This window comes from Canis aureus, chromosome 17 (genome assembly GCF_053574225.1).
Source record: "Canis aureus isolate CA01 chromosome 17, VMU_Caureus_v.1.0, whole genome shotgun sequence".
Lineage (NCBI taxonomy): Eukaryota > Metazoa > Chordata > Mammalia > Carnivora > Canidae > Canis > Canis aureus.
In genome coordinates, this window is record NC_135627.1 from 33,584,049 (window position 1) to 33,602,981 (window position 18,933).

Genomic DNA, 18,933 nt, shown 5'->3' on the forward strand with positions numbered 1-18,933 from the left:
CAGAGGGAAAAATAGGCTCCATGCAGGGAGCCCGACATGGGACTTGATCCAGGTCTCTAGGATCACACCCTGGGTGGAAAGTGGCGCTAAACCACTGAGCCACCCAGGCTGCCCTTAAACCAGTTTTAACTGTATAGTTTTGTATATCTGATATAAATGGAAGGTTACAGCTTTTTCAGTTTACACGTCTAAATAGGCCAGTGAATAGTTTATAGCTATTTTTCATTGTTGGGCTCTGTCTTTCTAATTATGATAAACATCAAGAGTAAAATTTTCCTTACTGGCACAAGCACAAACCATCACAGACTCATATCCTACTTGATAAGATTATTTATACTGTATCTTATTCCAGAGAAGTAAGGAACATCAGCCATATTATTACTGTTCAGCCAGTGGGTGGCTTGCTTAGAGAGCTCTTGTATACACACACACACACACACACACACACACACACATACACACACACACATTTTTAAAATGATACCACCTTGTAACTGTTGCACTTCAGAAACTAAATGAAATTAGTTGACTTATTATAAACTTATTTCCTATGTTAAATCATTTAAATGGGGAAAAATTTTTCATATTTATTGTTTAAACAAATGGGATGATTGTAGCACCAATTTGTTTTCTTTCTCTTTTATCAAAACTAAAAAACAAAACAAAACTTGAACTGCCAGTATTGTTACTGAACAGTAATAAGAACATTCGAAATATTTTTATTTAAAAAAAAACTTTAGGCTTCATTTTTTAAAACCTTTTGCCTTATTCCAGAAATCTCCAGGGTTTTCCTTTTTATTTACTACTTATCCATTTGATTCAGTGCACATTTATGATTCAGCCACATGTACAATGCACAGATGATGCCCAGAAGAATCTCATAGTTGAGTGAATGGAGGAGGCAAAGCAACTTTTATGAGGAGTTCTATAACACAGATAAGTGTACACTTACAAAGATAGGTCACAAAGGAAAGAGCACAAAGGTCAGTGATTGGTAGGGAGTAGTGAAAGGCAATTATTTTAAAAAGGTGTAAAATCTTAGACATATAAAAGAACACAGTGCTTTATATTCTGGTGGAGTTCTGGTGGAGTTCTTGTGTGCCAAGTCTGTATTAAGTGGATGCTATATGGAGACAGATAAAGCTTGTAAGTTGGTGGGTTATCATAGGAGGGCAGGCAAGAATTCCTAAAAGCCTGTGCAGAGGCAGTAGGAATGGAAATCTGATGGATAGAACTTGCCCAAATGGATGTCGAGGTCAAAGGGAAAAATAAATGTAGATAATCCACAAGTTGCTTTGGCAACTGCAACATGTTGAGAATGTTAAGTGGAAGAATGTATGAATCGAAAGACAGTACTGAGAATTTTACCCAGAAAACAACATAAAGTGGAGTAATTGACAAAAACATGGAAGAAAAGATACAAGACATGAATCGATGTGTTCCAAAATTTATCTGAAAGGACATCTATATAATAGGGGTAGATGGAATATGTTATTCAGAGAAGCAATGTCAGAGAACTATCTGGGAATTCTGGAAAATTAGGGAAGCCATGAATCTTAGAATATTGAGGGATAAGAAAAAATAAATCTGCATCTAGACATATAGCAGTGAAATTATCAGGCATAAGTCATAAATAAAAACAGTTTATCTACAAAAGAATTTAAAGAAAAACAAAGACTGTCAACAATAACAAATGCCAGAAAGCAATGCAGTAGTCTCTTCAGAGAACTGAGTGAGGGGGTCCTAAAATTCTTTTCTCAGCTCAGCAGTAAAATAAAATTTATTTCAGGCATATATTGACTAAGAGCTTACCACCCACACAAATTCCCAGAAAGATCTAAAGAATATGCTTTTGAAAACAAAAACAAAAACAAAAAGAACCAAAAGCAATGGTGAGCTTAGAACTAGTTTTAAAAGTATAAGTAGGGGCAGCTGGGTGGCCTGGCTCTTGATTTTGGTTGAGGTCATGATCTCAAGGTCCTGGGGTCCAGCCCCACATCAGGCTCCATGCTCAGCTGGGCGTCTGCTGGGGGATTCTGTCTGCCACCCCCGTACTCCTCCTCACAGGTGCATGCTCTTGCTTGCTGTCTCTCTCTTTCTCTCTCAAAAAAAAAAAATCTTTAAAAAAGTATAGATACATATCTGCAAAAAGAAATAAATTTTAATTAACTCTTGGTGGTGAAACATGAATCAAAATTCTGAACTATAATTAAAGAACATGGGGAAGGTGGGAATGTTCATTGGGTGGTTATAGCGTCCTTGTGTTTGAGAGAATAGATACACAGAATGACTTTAGACTATAGAAAAATTATTAAATGAAGGAATGTAAATAAATATCAAATATAATGTTAAGTGCAAATAAATTGTAGAATATGGTCTTACAGTTTTTTTTTTTAAGGATTTTTAAAATTAATTTATTCATGAGAGAGAGAGACAGAGGCAGAGACATAGGCAGGGGGAGAAGCAGGCTCCCCATTGAGAGCCCGGTGCAGGACTTGATTCCAGGACCCTGGGATCACGCCCTAAGCCAAAGGCAGATGCTAAACCACTGAGCTACCCATATAGTTTTTAAAAGAGCAAACTGTATCTTGTTTATTGATACATATGTAGTTAAAGCATTAAAAACTTAAATACACCAGGATACTATGGAAGAAGGAAACAAAATAGTAAAAACAAAGAGTCAACTTTTTATATGTCTTAGTTTTTTTAATGACCTGAAAGAAATACTGCAAATGTTAAATTTTTAAAAATCTTTTGCGGGAATAAATAGACATGGAAATCTATTTTTGTGGGGGAATTTTTTAAATAAAAATGACATGAAAGAAAAACTATAAATAATTTACCTCCATTTATAAGAAAGTGTGTGAGATAGAAAACACCAGATCGTGTGTTGAATGGCTCTTCATATTTTATCTTTCATGTCAAACATTGTTGAGTGTGAGAGACAGTGGGAAGAAAACATTTTCAAGATTTGAGATGGTTGAAAGAGAAAAAGAAATATAAATGCTGAAGAGTTAATTTGGCCCCTGACATCTTATTTAATTGATAATATAAATGTGGTAGACACCAAAGAAGATCTTTCTCATTAGCATGTGAACTTGCATGGATTATAATGAACCGTCCTGGCCTCTCAAGATCACTGCTTGGCCTCAGGGACAGCTCATGCTTAGTACTGAGGAGGTGACTTGGCAGCTTTGGTTAAGGAAATCAGCATAAATGATGTTCAGAATGCATATTATTAGAGCATTATAAATTTTAGAAGTATTTCGAACATAAATGTCAGTGGTTTTTACCATTAAAAAAATCTATTTTTCTTTTTTTACCATATTCAAAGACAATATCAAACTTTGTATTTAACACCTAAACATACTGACCTCAAGCATAACACAATCTAAAAGGCATTTGCCTAGGAAAACCCAAGACCTCATTCTCCATGATAGCCTTTATCTTCAGAAACTGTCTCTTCTCTCAGAACCTAGATGGACTTTCATAGCGAAGTTAGTTGTAAACCCAGTTTAAAGTTAAAGAAGGCGGAAAAGACTAGTGTGTGCTTCCTATGCCCTCTCTCAATATAGCATGTATTATATAGTGTTCTCAAAATACTCATGCCACCTGGCCTATCTCTAGACAGAATTACAACTTTGGCCTTCTTCTTCCAGAGTCATTTCTGGAGACTGCACCACCTGCCTGTATGGGTTCCCCCTCTAAACCTTGTCCATAGCTTGCATCTCTGAGCTCAGGAAAGGGTCTGAGCAAAGGAGCCCCAATGTAACAGATGTACCTGAAGCCAAAGGAAGTATGATTCCATTTCCAGGGGTAGGGATCTCACCAGCACGCTGAGAGACTAGGTGATTTATCATCTCAAGGGGAAGGGGGGGGGTTAGCAAAATATCAAAATAACGTCTCTTTAAAAATAAATGAGAAAACAGAGAGTGCATGATCCTTAATGACTGAGTAAAACTAATAGACATTAGTTTCTTACATTTCCTACAAAAGCGTTACCAAACAGAGACTTGAAATGGAAAACACCTTTAATCCAGTTTTACAAAGCAAATTTTTCTCTTTGGAGTTTGCATAAAATTAGGACATAAAATGTCACATCCTTCATCCTGGATTGAAACAGAGAAAAAAAAATGTAGCAATACTTCTACTTTTTTGGCTCAAAGATATATACAGGTCATTTTTGAATACTTATTTTCACACCAGGTTAGGATAATGCAAAGCAAAAAATTGAAAAGAGGGGATCCCTGGGTGGCTCAGCAGTTTAGCGCCTGCCATCGGCCCAGGCTGTGATCCTCGAGACCCGGGATCAAGTCCCATATCGGGCTCCCTGCATGGAGCCTGCTTCTCCCTCTGCCTGTGTCTCTGCCTTCTCTCTCTCTCTCTCTCTCTCTCTCTCTCATGAATAAATAAATAAAATCTCAAAAAAAAAATGGAAAGAGAAGAAACAGTACTACTTTTGCCTTCATAAAGAAAACATACCTTCCATGATTTTAACATGGTAGACACTGGCATTTCACAGGTGTAACATCTAAGATTTCCGTGTTTCTCAAGTGTCTCCTAGAAGTCTGGTATGGAGTACAGCTTTGCTAAATTAAAACTCAGAGTCACATGAACATGAGAATCCTTTCATGAGTGAGCCTCCAAACTCTAAGACTCCTCTCAGTGCTGCTTCGTGGCCTCTGCTTATGGCCCACACAGTAACTCTTGTGAGTTGTGTGTGGGGAAGGATGTGTGTGGGTGTGTGTGTAAATTACCCATCAAATAAAGAAAATTTTCATAAACTTTCTTTAATGTGATGTGAGGAATTGCACAAAAAATATAGAACTCTAGACAGAAATGTGTTACACAATGTGAGGACAAGTGTGTGTTCCTGCAGCCAAAAAAGAGAAAGTCTTAAGGGGCCAGAAGTGGCAGTGAAAAGAGATAATAAGCAGCCTTGAAAGCTATAAAAAGATTCAGTGGCATGTATAAATAAATCACAAATTTGAGGATTTTTTTATGGTCTTAAAACATATCTTCAAGAATTCCAAGGGTCTACTGCATGTCTAAGAGGACAGATGAAATCACTGTTGCATATTATGACTTACTTCTAATCTAGTTGGTTTAAGTATATTCTAAAATGAGGTATGGAGAGCAAATTACTTGAAGAGGGAGGAAAGGAACAGCAACATTTATTCTAAATGTGCCCCGGTAGCTCTGCATGCCTACTTTTTTCATTTACCGCGTGCCACAACTCCTGAGACAAGGACCATGATTCAGTGGTACTTAAAATTATTGTAGCAGGTGTCAATCTGTGTTTTGAAAGATTCAATTTTATCCAGTCTACAGAACAGAAAACAGAGTAAAAAAGACCGAGTGAAATATAAAGAGTGAGTTAACAGGCCATGGACTAATGCTTTAAATCATCTCTGTGTGTTACATATGAAAATGAGTTTAGTGATTTCATTATTTACCATATGTACTCACCACAAATCACTTTATTATGAAGTATTTAAAATCATCTCTGCTTAAAGTGGATTCACTTTTGAATAAATCAATTGGGGCTAGTTAGCTTGGGTTTTGAGCATTTGTAATGAATTGACAAAATGGAAAGGAATGGGAAATAGTGGTGTAGTGATATTTCGGAGTTCAAGACTCTTAGATGACTCTGGAGAGTTATTTAAGGTTACCAAGCATAGTGTAAAAGCCCACTTATTAATGGAAAATTTTATGAACTCTTTAATCACAAAAGCCTTTTGTGTCCTTAGACATGCTTCCAATGAACACAAGACAATTGTAAATCTGTGTTCATTTTCTTTTTACACAACTAAAAAAAAAAAAAAAAAAAAGTAGTTTTAGCCATGATTCTTTAGAAAATTGAAACCTTAGTTGCTGTTGCGATAATCTCAGCAAACATTAATTTTAAAACTGTATTTTAAGTGACTGAATTCCTTCACTGAAGTTTCCAAGCAGTAACTCATATTATAGAGATGATAGGTCTGTTGAACTATTTAAAATATTTTCCTAGAAGGAAAGAAAAGCCTGTTAAATGTAATTTAGCTAAAAAGTGAATAAAAATTATGAACATTTTTATTCTGTCATTCACTGACCTAATCAGACCCACAATATAATTATCTAAGACTTTCCCAAGTAATAGAAATTTAATGATTGTGACTCCCTCCTCCCACAATGTTAATATTAGAATATAAGCCAGAATGTGATTTTTAAAATAAAAAGTGAACTAGACACTTTCATCATTATATTATGGAATCTTTTGCCTCCTGAGAACCACTGTGACCATTTAAAACAGAGACTTGCGATTATTACCATCATCTTCATTAGCCAATATTATATTTTACTGTGTGCGAGAGTCTAATTGATATTGCTCTCCTCTCAAGGAGTAGACAAAAGGAGAGATTGTGTTTTGTTAGAAAATGAAAGGAATTCATGAAAGAAGGTATCATTCTGTAAGAAGAGTAGATTTTTGTTGGCTAAATTGTGGGTAGAAGGAAATAGCCAGATACACCTGGATTGAGGAAGGAGCTTGAGGGTAAGTCTCATCGGAGTTCCAAATAAAAAATGATTGTGGAATAATTGGAGATGGCTGTTGAACCCTATTTGTTAGGTGGTGGGCAAAATTCCTTTTAAATAAAGAATCTTTTGAGGGAAGTCCTGCATTCATTCAACTCCTAGGGAAGTGCTATATGAGACGAATGTATGCGGCAGTACCTTGAGGAAGTTCACTGAGAAGTAGTATGAAAGGAAAGAGTTCCAGAAAAATTATGGGGTAAAAGCAATAGCAATTAGTTGCCAATTTGTACTCATTTCAGGAGTACAAGTGAAATGAATGAGAGTTTTGAATCTCAATGACCTGGGAAATTATGGATAAAATCAAGGCTCTACAGAAGAATAGCACTTAGTGGAAATGACTTTGGAACATTCAGGGGGGACAAGGTGCCAGAAATAGGAAATTGGAGTTTAGGGGAGAGATCAGAGCTGGGACCACGAATTTGGTATTCATTTTCTCTGAGATAGTCACTGAGATTGTAGGACTTGTAGGATTGTGTGGGATTGATTAAAGAGAGGCAGAAGAGGGTAGGTAGTGGAAGCTTAAGGGGAAAAGGAAACTTTAGATGTATGCAGAAAGAGGAGATGAAAAGAGAGGTAAAGGGGGGGATGGGAGGGAGGGAAGGATGTAGGTGAAGGAGAGAGGGCAGGACTGACTGACCCAAGAAAATTCGTGTGAAATAGAGTCAGTAGATGCTTTCTCTAGAGGGCCAAATGATTCTTTCAGTGAGCCAAATAAGAGTCTGTGACAGTTACTCAACTCTGCCACCGTAGCACTAAAGGAGCCAGAGATACAATAAATGAGCATGGGCAAATAAAACTTTATTTACAAAAAAAAAAAAAGCAGTGACAAGGTTCAAGGCCTTAATGTGCCCATCCAGAAACCAAGGGAGGAGAGAATTTTAAGAGGCTGGCAGTGAAAATGAAGGGAGATAATCAGCAGTCTTGAAAGCGGTGGAGAGGTCCAGTGGCATTATAACTGAGATATGGTGCTTGCACTAGAGAATTATAAGAACATTATGAGGTTATTTTTTAATATAATGGGAGCAGAAGCCATTACACTGTCAAGTGTGCAGATAGGAATTGGGGAAAAAATGAATAAATGGCATATTATAACTACACAGTACCAGCATTCCAAGATTTACATAATTGATTACATTTTTAAATCTTCATTTGGGATTATGTAGACAGACACAGTTGCCACCGTGTAAAGGCGTGCAGTTTCGTTAGCAGTAACACAAAAGTAAAGAAGGCAAGAAATAGATTTTAGTTGAAACTTCAGTAAGTAGCGTGGGACCCCGGAGAGCTGGTTCTCATCTTGAGTTTACCACTCTGAGTTAAACTTTATTTACTACTGAATTTTTCTCTCATCGTAGATCTTGATAGGCTTGAGAAATCAGGCATCTATTTGAACAATTGATATTCTGAAAGCAAAGGAGGGCAGGATATCAGTTGTATGACTGTATTATGAAGAACAGACTTCATAGGCCTTCGGGTAATAACGTCCTGAATTTTAATTGATTGCTTTATGTGCAGCCAGCATGAGGTGGCCAACGAGAAAAAAAAGCTCATGAGATTTTCAGAGAATATTAATGTGACTGATGATTCTTACGCATGTACATCTAGCTGGCTCTCCTCCTGCGCTTCAGGCTCAGTGGCCCGGCTGATTCTTATCAGATGGCTTCCCTTCCCACTCAGAGCAACATTCAGCATCTTTACATGCGTGTACACCTTCCTCTGTCCTCATCCACTTCGCTGTCCCTTTTCAGCTCCAGCCACGGAATAGCCTCCTTATAGGTCCTTAGACACCTAACACCCTTTCCCACCTTAGGGTTATTTATTACACCAGTTGTTTGCCCTGCCTGGCAAACACCCCCCACCCCCCCAACCCTGGTCTCCAGTCTGTTTCTGCCAGCCCCTCCCCCCACCATGCCCCCCTCCACCAGCTTCTTGCCCCCTTCAGGTCCTCGCTCACCTCTCATTTTCTCCATGAGGCCAGGATGGTCTACCTTCCCCTCGGCTGCCTCTAGCCTCTCTTTTTCTCCACGGCACTTCCCCACTTTATTTTTCTCCATGGCACTTCTCATTATCTGACTGAGTGTATGTTTTTCTTATTTATCTTTTATTGTCTTGTCTCCTCTCCCAGAGTGAAAGCATGAATTTTTATCTGCCCTGTTCACTGCTCTCTCCACAGCACCCAGAAGACTGCTTGATTCCTCATAGGTGTCCAATAAATATCTGTTGGCTGAATATATAAGTGAATGTTTGGATCAAGAGGAGTAGTGGTTTTATATATTATCCAATATATATTCTGCCTCTGTGATGGTATTTTCAGTTTAGGTACATTTAAAACGAAAACTGCCTAATTTGAACAGCCCAGGAGACGGGAAGGGATTTCGCCGTAGTGTCACATAAGGGATGGTTGGAGAAGCACTGGATTTACTGCGGGGTGAAGCAGAATGGGGATGTGCTGTGCAGTGCCAGGCGGGGTGATGAGCGCTTTGAGGGCATCATCTCATTTACTCCTCAGAACAGCGATGGCAAGGAAGAAACGGAGGAGGAGCGGTGGGAAATCCATTGCCCAAAGTCAGATGGCTGCAGGTGCCAGATGGCCAGAGGTCCCACCCATGTTCTTGGAAGCCAGACCTCTGTTTTTATCCTAAAGAAACACCAGGGCCATCCTTTTTAGAGCAATTCCTGTATAGAATGTGGTAGAGGACTCTTCTATAATGCTATGCACAGTCCCCCTGCACATTTTCCCCTGCCCCCCTCTCCCTTTCTCCCACTGCTTTCTAGAAGCAAGCAGGCGCTCACATGAGAGCCGGGGTTTCTCTGGCTGGGACCTGCTTCAGCCTTGGTAGGGCATCTGAAGGTAGCAGGCAGTCTGTCAGGCTGAGGGAGGAGGAAAGAAAGGCTGGCAGCCTCGCTGCCTCTGCCTCCTGCCCTTCTGGCTACAGACACCCCTCTCCTGTGCGGCCCCGATGGGCCAAGGTGAAAGGGATTGCTCGGATCCTTCTGTGCATCACTCTGGTAGGGACCTGTTAGTCTTGACAGCCTCAGTGTATGTCCACAGATTGTCATATTCTTTGCATTTCATATGGTGACATATGGAAGGACTTCCTGTCCTCGAAGAATCACTGAATGGGCCAATTTATTTCTATATAAGATTGAGCCTTTAATTAAAGTTTGACACCACCTAGGCTGAGGTGGGAGACGTAAGGATGGACATTGTTGCTGCGTGTCTGCGTCAGTCTGCTGTTAACGGGAGGGAAAGTAGAGTTGAAATGCCTTGTGAGTTGAGGCAAACATACGAAATCTAGCTTTGAGTGGAGGATCCACCCATATGGGCCTCCTATCAACTATGAGCTTGAGAAAAGGGGGAGAAAAGCTTCGTTCACCCAACGCATGATATCAACTGATGGCCCGTTCCGGTAGAAGCCTGCCTGAGGCTGGCGAGGGTCAAAGAAAGATGCCTATAAAGTCGAAATAACTGTAAATACATTTTGAGTATTTTGGATTGAGAAGTAAATAATACAGAATGTAATCTATGATTTTTATTTTCCATATTTGTATTAATAGCCCACTGAAATTTATGCTACTTAAGGCCAGGTTGCCTCTTGGGAGGAGAATAGAGAGGAACGTGATAGGCTGACAATAATTGTAGCAGTTTTCCACATCATTGCCCGAAATCTCTGGAAAGATCTAGGAGAGTGCATCGATTTTTGGTGCATTGATTTTGTATTGCTGAAGAACAAATCATTCCCAAATCTAGTAGGTTGATACAGGAATTATTTTATTGGCTGACAATTCTGTGAGTCAAAGATTTGGGATGGGTTTAGCCAAGCAGTTCTCATGCTGGTCTCACTGTGGTCACTCATACGGCTACAATCATCTGGTGGCTGTAAAGCGACCGGTCATTCTAAAATGAGTCACTTACCTCAGTTGGGGTGGGCTGCCAACTGAGCAGCGTGTATTTTAGGCTTTCTTGGGTTCCTTCACATGGTGGTGAGTTTCTAAAAACAGTAACCAATGGAGGGGAAACCCAATATTGCGAGTGCTATTCAAGCTTTTGCTTTGTGTTCGCTGAAATTCCACTGGCCACGTCAAGTCATCTAGCCAGGTCTGGGGTCATCATGGGACGCAGCCACACAAGGACGTGGATATATGGAGACATGATGCATTGTGAGTGTCTTTGCAGGAACAGTTTATTGTAGGTACATATTTGAAAATTACCATAAATATGTTCAACTGCAGGCGTTAGGGCTCTGTATTTATCTTCCCAAGGATTCTGTTACACGGAATGAAACTCACACAGTATTTCCCTCTACCTCCAACACAGAGGAGTGACACCCAGCAATGAGCTGGGATACCCAAAGCTATCTCACTCCCAGGGTACAAAGTCTCAAATGTAGATTGTTTTCAGATGCTTCTACTTGACTTGCTTCGGTCTTACTTAGGGAAGTAAGAGAATGGTTTTAGTTCTGGTGTCTGGGTAACTTTTCCATTTTCTCTGAATGGGCGCTCCCCAGAGAATCAGTGCTTCTGAAATGACTAAGGAACTCAAAGACTAATGGAGGTTAACTAGGGTAGGTGTTCCTATCCCACATTTAATAAAAATAGAGTAGAATTATGCAAGTATGTAGATAAGCTAATCATCTGACCTAATCAGCAATGCAGATTTTAAAAAGCCTTTCTAATTACTTCCTCAGCTTGGCTGAAGGTATGGGTAAAAAGAGTTTCCCAGCATGATGGTAGCAGATGTATTTCATAATATTTATTGAAAATATTGGAAAGAAATCCTCAATTATGATATTCCTGAAAAGTACATCAAAAAAGATAGCATATTTAACATATTTTAAACTTTCATTAAGATATAAACATAACACAGTTTAGATGATCAACTCTCTCACCAGTTATTTGGAATCATTATTACAATTAGACTTTAGCTCTCGGAGCCAGATTGCTTATTGGTTAACTGCCTGTGTCTTCCCTGGGTTGTATTACTTACCCATGAAAGCTCTAGTTCTCTTGGACAAAATGAGACCACCGGGATAGTCTCTGTTCTTTAGCTGTTTGTTAATTTGGTATCTTGGCAAAGGAGTCCTAGTGCATGATGTTTCAACAACTTTAAATGTTAAGTTGCTGACATTTACAGGCATATGTAACACCACACAATATGTGATTTGGAAGCCTAGATAGATCTGATACTCATTTTCTTGGCAGAATTTGAGTAGTCATGAACGACTGTCAAATGAATCATTCTACAATAGGGTTGCCCAAACAGAAGCTATCTATGAATTCCTGGTTGAAATGCCTGTATCATTCCTATGTGCTGTGCTACTTGAGTGATAGTTTCTCATCTTTACCTTCCACTCTGCGAGCTGCTCAGTATCTTTCCAACACATTCTGTTTAATATAAGTTGGCCTGAGTCGGTTTCTGTTGCCTGGAGTCAAAATAAATCTTAAGTGATTGGATGCTTCCAGTGCTTTTGGAGTGAATGAGCGCTTCAATAGTTCTCTGTTATCAGATGCTTCTGGAATGGGTTACGTTCCTCTACACAGTGTTTCTCCAACATCTTTAGAGATCAGATGGAAAATAAACAGTGTTTTGTGTCATACGAAGAAAACATTTAAAAACTTTCAATGAGTGTCAACTGCATGATTCCTGGCATTTGAGAAAGTGAATGCTGCGTTTTGGAGAAGTGAGTGCTGAGTCATATGATGGTGACCTGTTGTATTTGAGGACAGGGCCAGAAAATATGGATAATTCAGCACATAGTTGACTTTCAATCTCAACTGGCTAGTGTCTTTGAAACTGCAACATAGTTATACAACTGAAAATCATAAGATGTGACACTTTAATACGCCTAGACTCTTAAATCTCTAGATCACAGTTTCTCAACTTGGATGTTGTCAGCATTTCAGACTAGATAATTCTCTGTCATGAGTTACTGACTACCCCGTGTATTTTAAGATATCTAGCACCATCTTTGACTTTTGCCTACTAGGTGCCAGGAACATCCCTTTCTCCTTGAGTCATGACAAATCAGATCGTGACAAGCCAGACATTGTGAAATGTATCTTGAGGGAAAGAGGACAATTTTGTCCTTGGTTGAAGACCGCTGCTTTAGATTATTTGAGTGATTTTCTTTTTCAGCTAACATTTACGAAGCATTCCTTGGTTCAAAAATACATTTTGGTATGTGTATATTTACAGGCAGAATGTATGTCAAATACACTAGGGCAGTAGGTTCAACAGATAGAAGTTCTTTCCTAACCACATTTAGTTAGACGTATGATGGAACTCTAGCTTTTTCTAACTCATATTGTAAGTATTAGGTAGAATCATGAGAAGTTGTCTTTTTGTGGGTAAAAAAAAAAGGTGAAATATCAACATTTCCCAGTGGTTCTACTTAATGTACAATTTACAGTAACAAAATAATGATTTGAGAAAAAAAATTATAAACGTACCCAGCTGTCATTGTAACCATGATTTTAAGTGCATTTTGCTTTCCTTTGCACACAGTGGTGGTTTTAGAAATCTCTTGTAGGCAGGTTTGTGGAGCAACTATTGGGCTGCAGCTGGCTGGGGCTAAAGTCATATATTTGTATAATGCAATTGCATAGCTAGTGCAATACTTTTAATTTAGAAGATGTGCTTATTTTGTGCTTGAGGTGAGGCCTCATGGAAGCCCTAGATGGTGGTGGATACTAAAACTTCATAGAGAGGAGGAAGTGGAAATGAAATCTAAATTTTTAAAATATGTGTTCACATATTAAATGTTGATGGTAATCTTTTCATCTGAAAGGATCTGATGGTCCTAGTCAACAGGGATCACAGAACATCAGGCTATTTCTTGCTTTGTTGGCAGATTCACAGTGGGAGAAGAATCACATCTGGAAATGCCTTTCTGAAAAATGAAATCAGAATGGAGTTGAACACTTTCTACCACATAAAACATATATTTAAAATGCTGCTACTTTTGTCATTTTTGTGCACTCAGATCTCCACTTAGAACAGTAATGAACTGTGAGGCAGTATTCGCTGAAGTATGAAAAATACCTAAAACTTTATGTTAGCCTTGTAAACCCGGTTCTTCTTTAAGCTTATTAAGAGAGCTATAGGCAGATATAATCTCCCCTCCCTTGGCTCTCCACCTTCCAGGGAATGTGCTAACAAGCAGTGAAATGGCCAGAACTCTGGCGGCAGAAGCAAGAAGGAAGAGCCAGGGGATTGCACAGTAACTCATGAGCCTACTTAATCAGCTTCTGACCACTCAGGAGTTGGTAATATTGTGGATTTTATAGTTTCGATTCTGTAATCATCCCCTGAAACTGTTGAGAGCTGATGGAGGTTCTGCAAATCAAATGAACAAGGGAAAAGTCAATAAATGCTCAGTACATAAAATGCACCACTTTCACTAATTCCTGGGATTTCTGGAGAATTCCATGTGCATCGTGATAGGCACAGAAGAGAGATGCCGTGCTTGATGTTGGTCCAGGACAAGGTTAACTTTCTGCACACTAATTTTAATTCATTATATATGCCTTTTTTTCCCAGCACAAATGGACCCCCGAGGCCTATCTCCCAGACAAAGTAAAAGTGACAGTGACGATGATGACCTGCCAAATGTGACCTTAGATAGCGTTAATGAGACTGGATCTACGGCCCTTTCCATAGCCAGAGCAGTACAAGAGTAAGTACCATGTTCTCAGGATGAAATAAGACTCGCCAAGTGATCAGTGGGTAATGGAAGCAGCAGTACCTCCTGTTCCCAAGACTTGTCATTCTAGCTCTGAACGGGCACACGCGTCAGCATCCTTCCATCCAGGCTTATGTTCTTTGGGAGCAGATTAGGGGAAGGCATGAAGCATTTTACTCAGTTGAAAATTTGTGCTTTTATTAGAAATGAGGCTTCTATGCATCTTTCCTGATACCTCCCATCTCGTCTCCTTAACTCTGAAAAAAAAATTGGTTTTTTTAATGTCACCATCCAATTATTGTCATCATTGTTGTTAACCATATACAACAGTCAAGAGAAATAAAATATGCCAAGTATTATAATCTTGTTTTGATAGGAAAGTACTGAACAGCTTTTTTGAAATTTCGAATTTGGAAGATGATGTGTCACCACTTTGAAAAATTAGAATCATATGTCATTTTTAAAGAGATCTTTTCTGTCTCCTTTAATCTGGACCATAAAGTTAGATTTCATCCTTGTTCATCAAAGATAGTTGCTTTTCCATCATTATCGATTCTTTATCTAAGAATTGAACCTATGTCTAGTCCTTGTATGTTTTTTCTTTGGAATAATTTTTAATAACACAATCTTACGTAAGTGTAGGATTTAAATAGCCACTGCTATTGCTGACACATGAGTTAGCAGTCCACTCAGAATGATCTTAGTCACTTTCCATATTTTAATTCCTTTTCCCAGATACTGACTACATACTGATTCTGCTCCGTGCATCAATCTTTGAAATCTTTAAAAAAACACACACGCACATTAGTATAGCATTTTAGAATTTAAAGCATATGTATGTATGTGGGTGTGTAAAATGAATAATACGTTTCTATGTTCTTTAAGTAATACATATTATATATTTATATATGTTTGTGCACACATACAAATATATATGATGTATTAGGATGAAATGAATCTAAAATGAAATTTAGAGTCAGAAAGATCTGAATTCAAATTCACATTTAAGCTCTTAGTGATTATGTTTTTGGCCAAGTTATTTAACCACTTTGAGATGTTTCTTCATCTGTATAAGAAAATCAGAATACTTACCATATAGCACTGTTATGAGGATAAAATACAGTTATAAGATGAACAAGTCACAAGGTTTTGGCACATAGAAGGCTTCATTTAACTACGGAATTAGTATTGTAATTATAGTAGTGGTGTATAGTTTATGACAACCAGGAAATTACAGTGTTGCAAAAATTGTTATTCTCATTGCACAAAGGAAGACACTCAGAATCAGAGAAGTTAAAGGACTCCTCCAAACTCATATAATAAGTAGTAGCAAGACAAAGTTTTGGACTTCTGACTCCGAAACACAGATCTTTTTCTAAGAGTACCTGTCATGTTTGTTTCCAATGATATTCTTTCTCTTCAGCACCTATAAAATGCATTTTTTCACTCCTTTGTTCAAATAACTGTTGTAGTTGCTTAGTTTCTCCAAAGCAGGTGTTCATTAGAGCCAGGATAGGGATTGAATCAAAGGGGTTGCTGAAATCATTTTAAATGGTGTCAGGCTGAGTCACTTCATTGTTTATTCAGTGATTAGCACCGTTAGTATGGTCTTGTGTGACCTAAATCCTAAGATCCATCTTTAAAATTAGACTAAATTATGACAAGTTTTAATTCTAAGATGAATAATAAAAAAAATAAAAAAAAAATAAAAAAAAAATAAGATGAATAATAGGTTTCAGGAACATTTTAGTTGTATTGTTTTCCTGTATCATTATAATACATGTATATTGTGTGTGTGTGTGTGTTTACAGAGATGGGTGTGTTTCTTTTGCTTGAAAATTTAAAGTTTGGAACCATGATTCTGAAAATCTAAATTATGTTTATATGGGACTTAGGTAACAAATAATTGTATTAACTTTTTAAACATAACTTTTTTTTTTTTTGCTTTTAATATTATGTGCTTATAACATACAGTGTATTTTAACGTGAGACATTTAACAGCAGCCTTAAGAAGTGGAGCTTCATTTTCAGCCTAACCTCTCTGGCTTGCTTTGTGAAAACATATTTAAGCCAGAGTATCTTGTATAACTGCATATGCCTGCTTTTATTACTATTACAAAAGTTGCCTGTGTATCTAGGGAAATGCCAGATTCATTATTCATGTAAGTGTTTTCATTAAACGATTAGTAAAGAATACTCAGCCGTCACCTGGGAAGCCCTAGAACGCCAGGACCCATCAATAGTTAATTAACTATCATTCAAGACGCAGTATGTGTATGTATATAAACACCAGGAAGTGCAAAGATACTGTTAGCTGAAGCAAGAAGAATGCTCTGTAGACACCTCTTAAATAAGGGTGTATTTCAAACTTAGAGTAATATACTGAGGAAAATTTTACTCTGGGACAAATAAATATATAATCCTTGTTAGACACTTTAAAAAAATAAAAACCTGTACTTAGGTTTACCCAAAGTTAATATTTGTGTATGTGGTTGTAAGCATGCTTTTCTGCTCCTCTCTTAGTTTCTCCTTGATTCTTTAATGCATATTGCTCTTGGTTATTTTCTGTTTTCTCTTTTTCTGTTTGCCTTTGGATCTTGATGCCTTCTATTAACTCAAAAGCTGTCAAACAAAAAGTTCAGTTTACTATGATCAATAAAATAACACTTTAAATAGTAAAAGTGTAAAACATCAGTTTGGGATATACAAGATGAGAGGATTTCAAAAGATACCTGTTGACCTCTTCTCTGTACTTGCAAAACTTTCTTGAGGGAGTTAGATTGAGAAGTCTGTCTATAAGTAAAGAGGCAATGACATCAAAGGTTTCTGTTTATTAGAGGTAGCATATTTAAAAAGCTTTGGGCAACCAGTACACATTTGGCTTTCCAATCAAAGGCAAAAGGAGTCATGGTTTAAGAGGGGTTCAGAGGCTGGCCTCTTAATTCATTGGCCACCAATGCTGTGTCACTCCAGGACGAGAAAGGGGAAAATAAGGAAGGAGGAGGATATTAAGGAAGATTGACACTAGACATGGATAAAACTGCCTTGACCTTGACCTATCCTTACAGCAAGATGCTAACCCCCATGGTAGATATCTCCAACAGATGCTCTTTGTCTTCTTTCTCATTCAGGTTCATAGTCTTGTCTTATGCAATAATCATTATAGTTTGGGTTTTTAATTAGGTGACTTTATTAACATTGATATATCTACATAGCATAAACATTAATATAATAATTTTTTTCTAAATGTCTGATATTATGCATTTTGCTGTTTTTTTGTTTTTAAGATTTATTTATTTGGAGAGGAGAGGTATAGGGAGAAAAGGAGAGGGCTGAGGATGGAGCCTGCCACAGCGCTGGATCTCAGGACCCTGAGATCATGACTTGAGATGAAATCAAGAGTTGGACACTTAACTGACTGAGCCATCCAGGCACCCTTGCATTCTACTTGTTTCTAAAATGAACTTGTAATCCTTTAGTTTAAGAAATGTTCCCCTTGATTTGAAATGCAGAAGTTGTTAGCCAAAATTGCATCTTTCCCCCAACCAAGATATTCACATATTCCTGTCTTTAAATAAAAAAAAGAACTAGAGCAGCAACCGGAGGTCACTTTGATGTGTAAAGGTTTATATTATAGTGAGGCTCCTGAACTATGCTTGAACTAATCATTTCAACCACTTTCATTAATTCATTTGATTATCATGTATCAGCTCAGGATCAGTGAAATCAAACACAATGGTGAAAGCCACACAGAGGCTCTGACCTCTTCTTATTTTAATTGTGCAGATACTGTCCGAGTCAGAAACCATGTGTTCAGTAATTCTGACAAAGCCAACTTCCAGCAATTCATAGAACATCTGTTTTGTTTTGGTCTGTTTTTTTTCCCCCGATGGTAAAATAGGGTCATTACCCTTAACAACTTGACAAACATAATTATGAAATAAGTGTTTGGAAAAAGAGAAGTACAGGCACATGATTAGAGCAAATTATTGTAATTAACTCTCACCCCAGGCAAAACAACCGTATTTTTTTAAATAGGTACAGTTTGGCTGTGTTACCCAGACCCTCTAATTTCTGTTCCCCTTTTTATTCTTTTTCTCTAATTTTCCAAACATTCATACTCCTTGTTCGTTAACAGGAGTAGAATAGTCAACTTTATGCAAACTAAAGTATAAGTGAAGGAGAATATCTCCTGAGAGAAATTTCAGTGTAACCAGGAGCAAACCTTAAGCTAAAAGAATAAAGATCTGGACACAGGCATCCCCTACTTTCAGAAGTTCCCATTATGCCACTTTGCTTTTACAAAAGACCTATGTCAGTACCTATTGTTGCTAACTGAAAGAAAGCCAAAGAGGATTTTCATCTTTACAAAAAAAAGTGAACAGCAAAAATAGTGTTCAGTATATTTGTGCAGCAAACCCTTACAGAGGCAGCACATACTCCACGCAGCAAGAACAGCCCCCCAGACTCCCTCCCCAGGAACCAAACCCAGCGTCCCAGCACCAAGCTATCAGAGCCTTAAGCTGTGTCTCTGAGCAGCTGTGCTTTATCTAAATGTATTGTGTGCTTCCCTCAGCAACATGTCCTAAAGCATCACAAAGTTCTAAGAGAGGTTATTTTGGGGGTTTGGGAATACTCAAAAACTTTTCCACATGTTAGTGTTCATTGCCTCTTCGCTCTA

The 18,933-nt window shown here is 38.0% G+C and overlaps 1 protein-coding gene across 18 annotated transcripts in view; it reads left to right on the forward strand.

Moving 5' to 3' along the window:
• KLF12 (KLF transcription factor 12) overlaps positions 1–18,933 on the forward strand; it is a 591,716-nt gene that overhangs the window by 456,467 nt on the left and 116,316 nt on the right. For all 18 annotated transcript variants that reach the window (XR_013355728.1, XR_013355729.1, XM_077855379.1 and 15 more), the window contains one exon: positions 14,111–14,246. Coding sequence is in view for 16 of the 18 variants with exons in the window: in XM_077855379.1 (XP_077711505.1) it covers positions 14,111–14,246 (136 nt within the window). In the remaining 2 variants the exon portion in view is untranslated. The remainder of the gene's footprint in view (positions 1–14,110; positions 14,247–18,933) is intronic.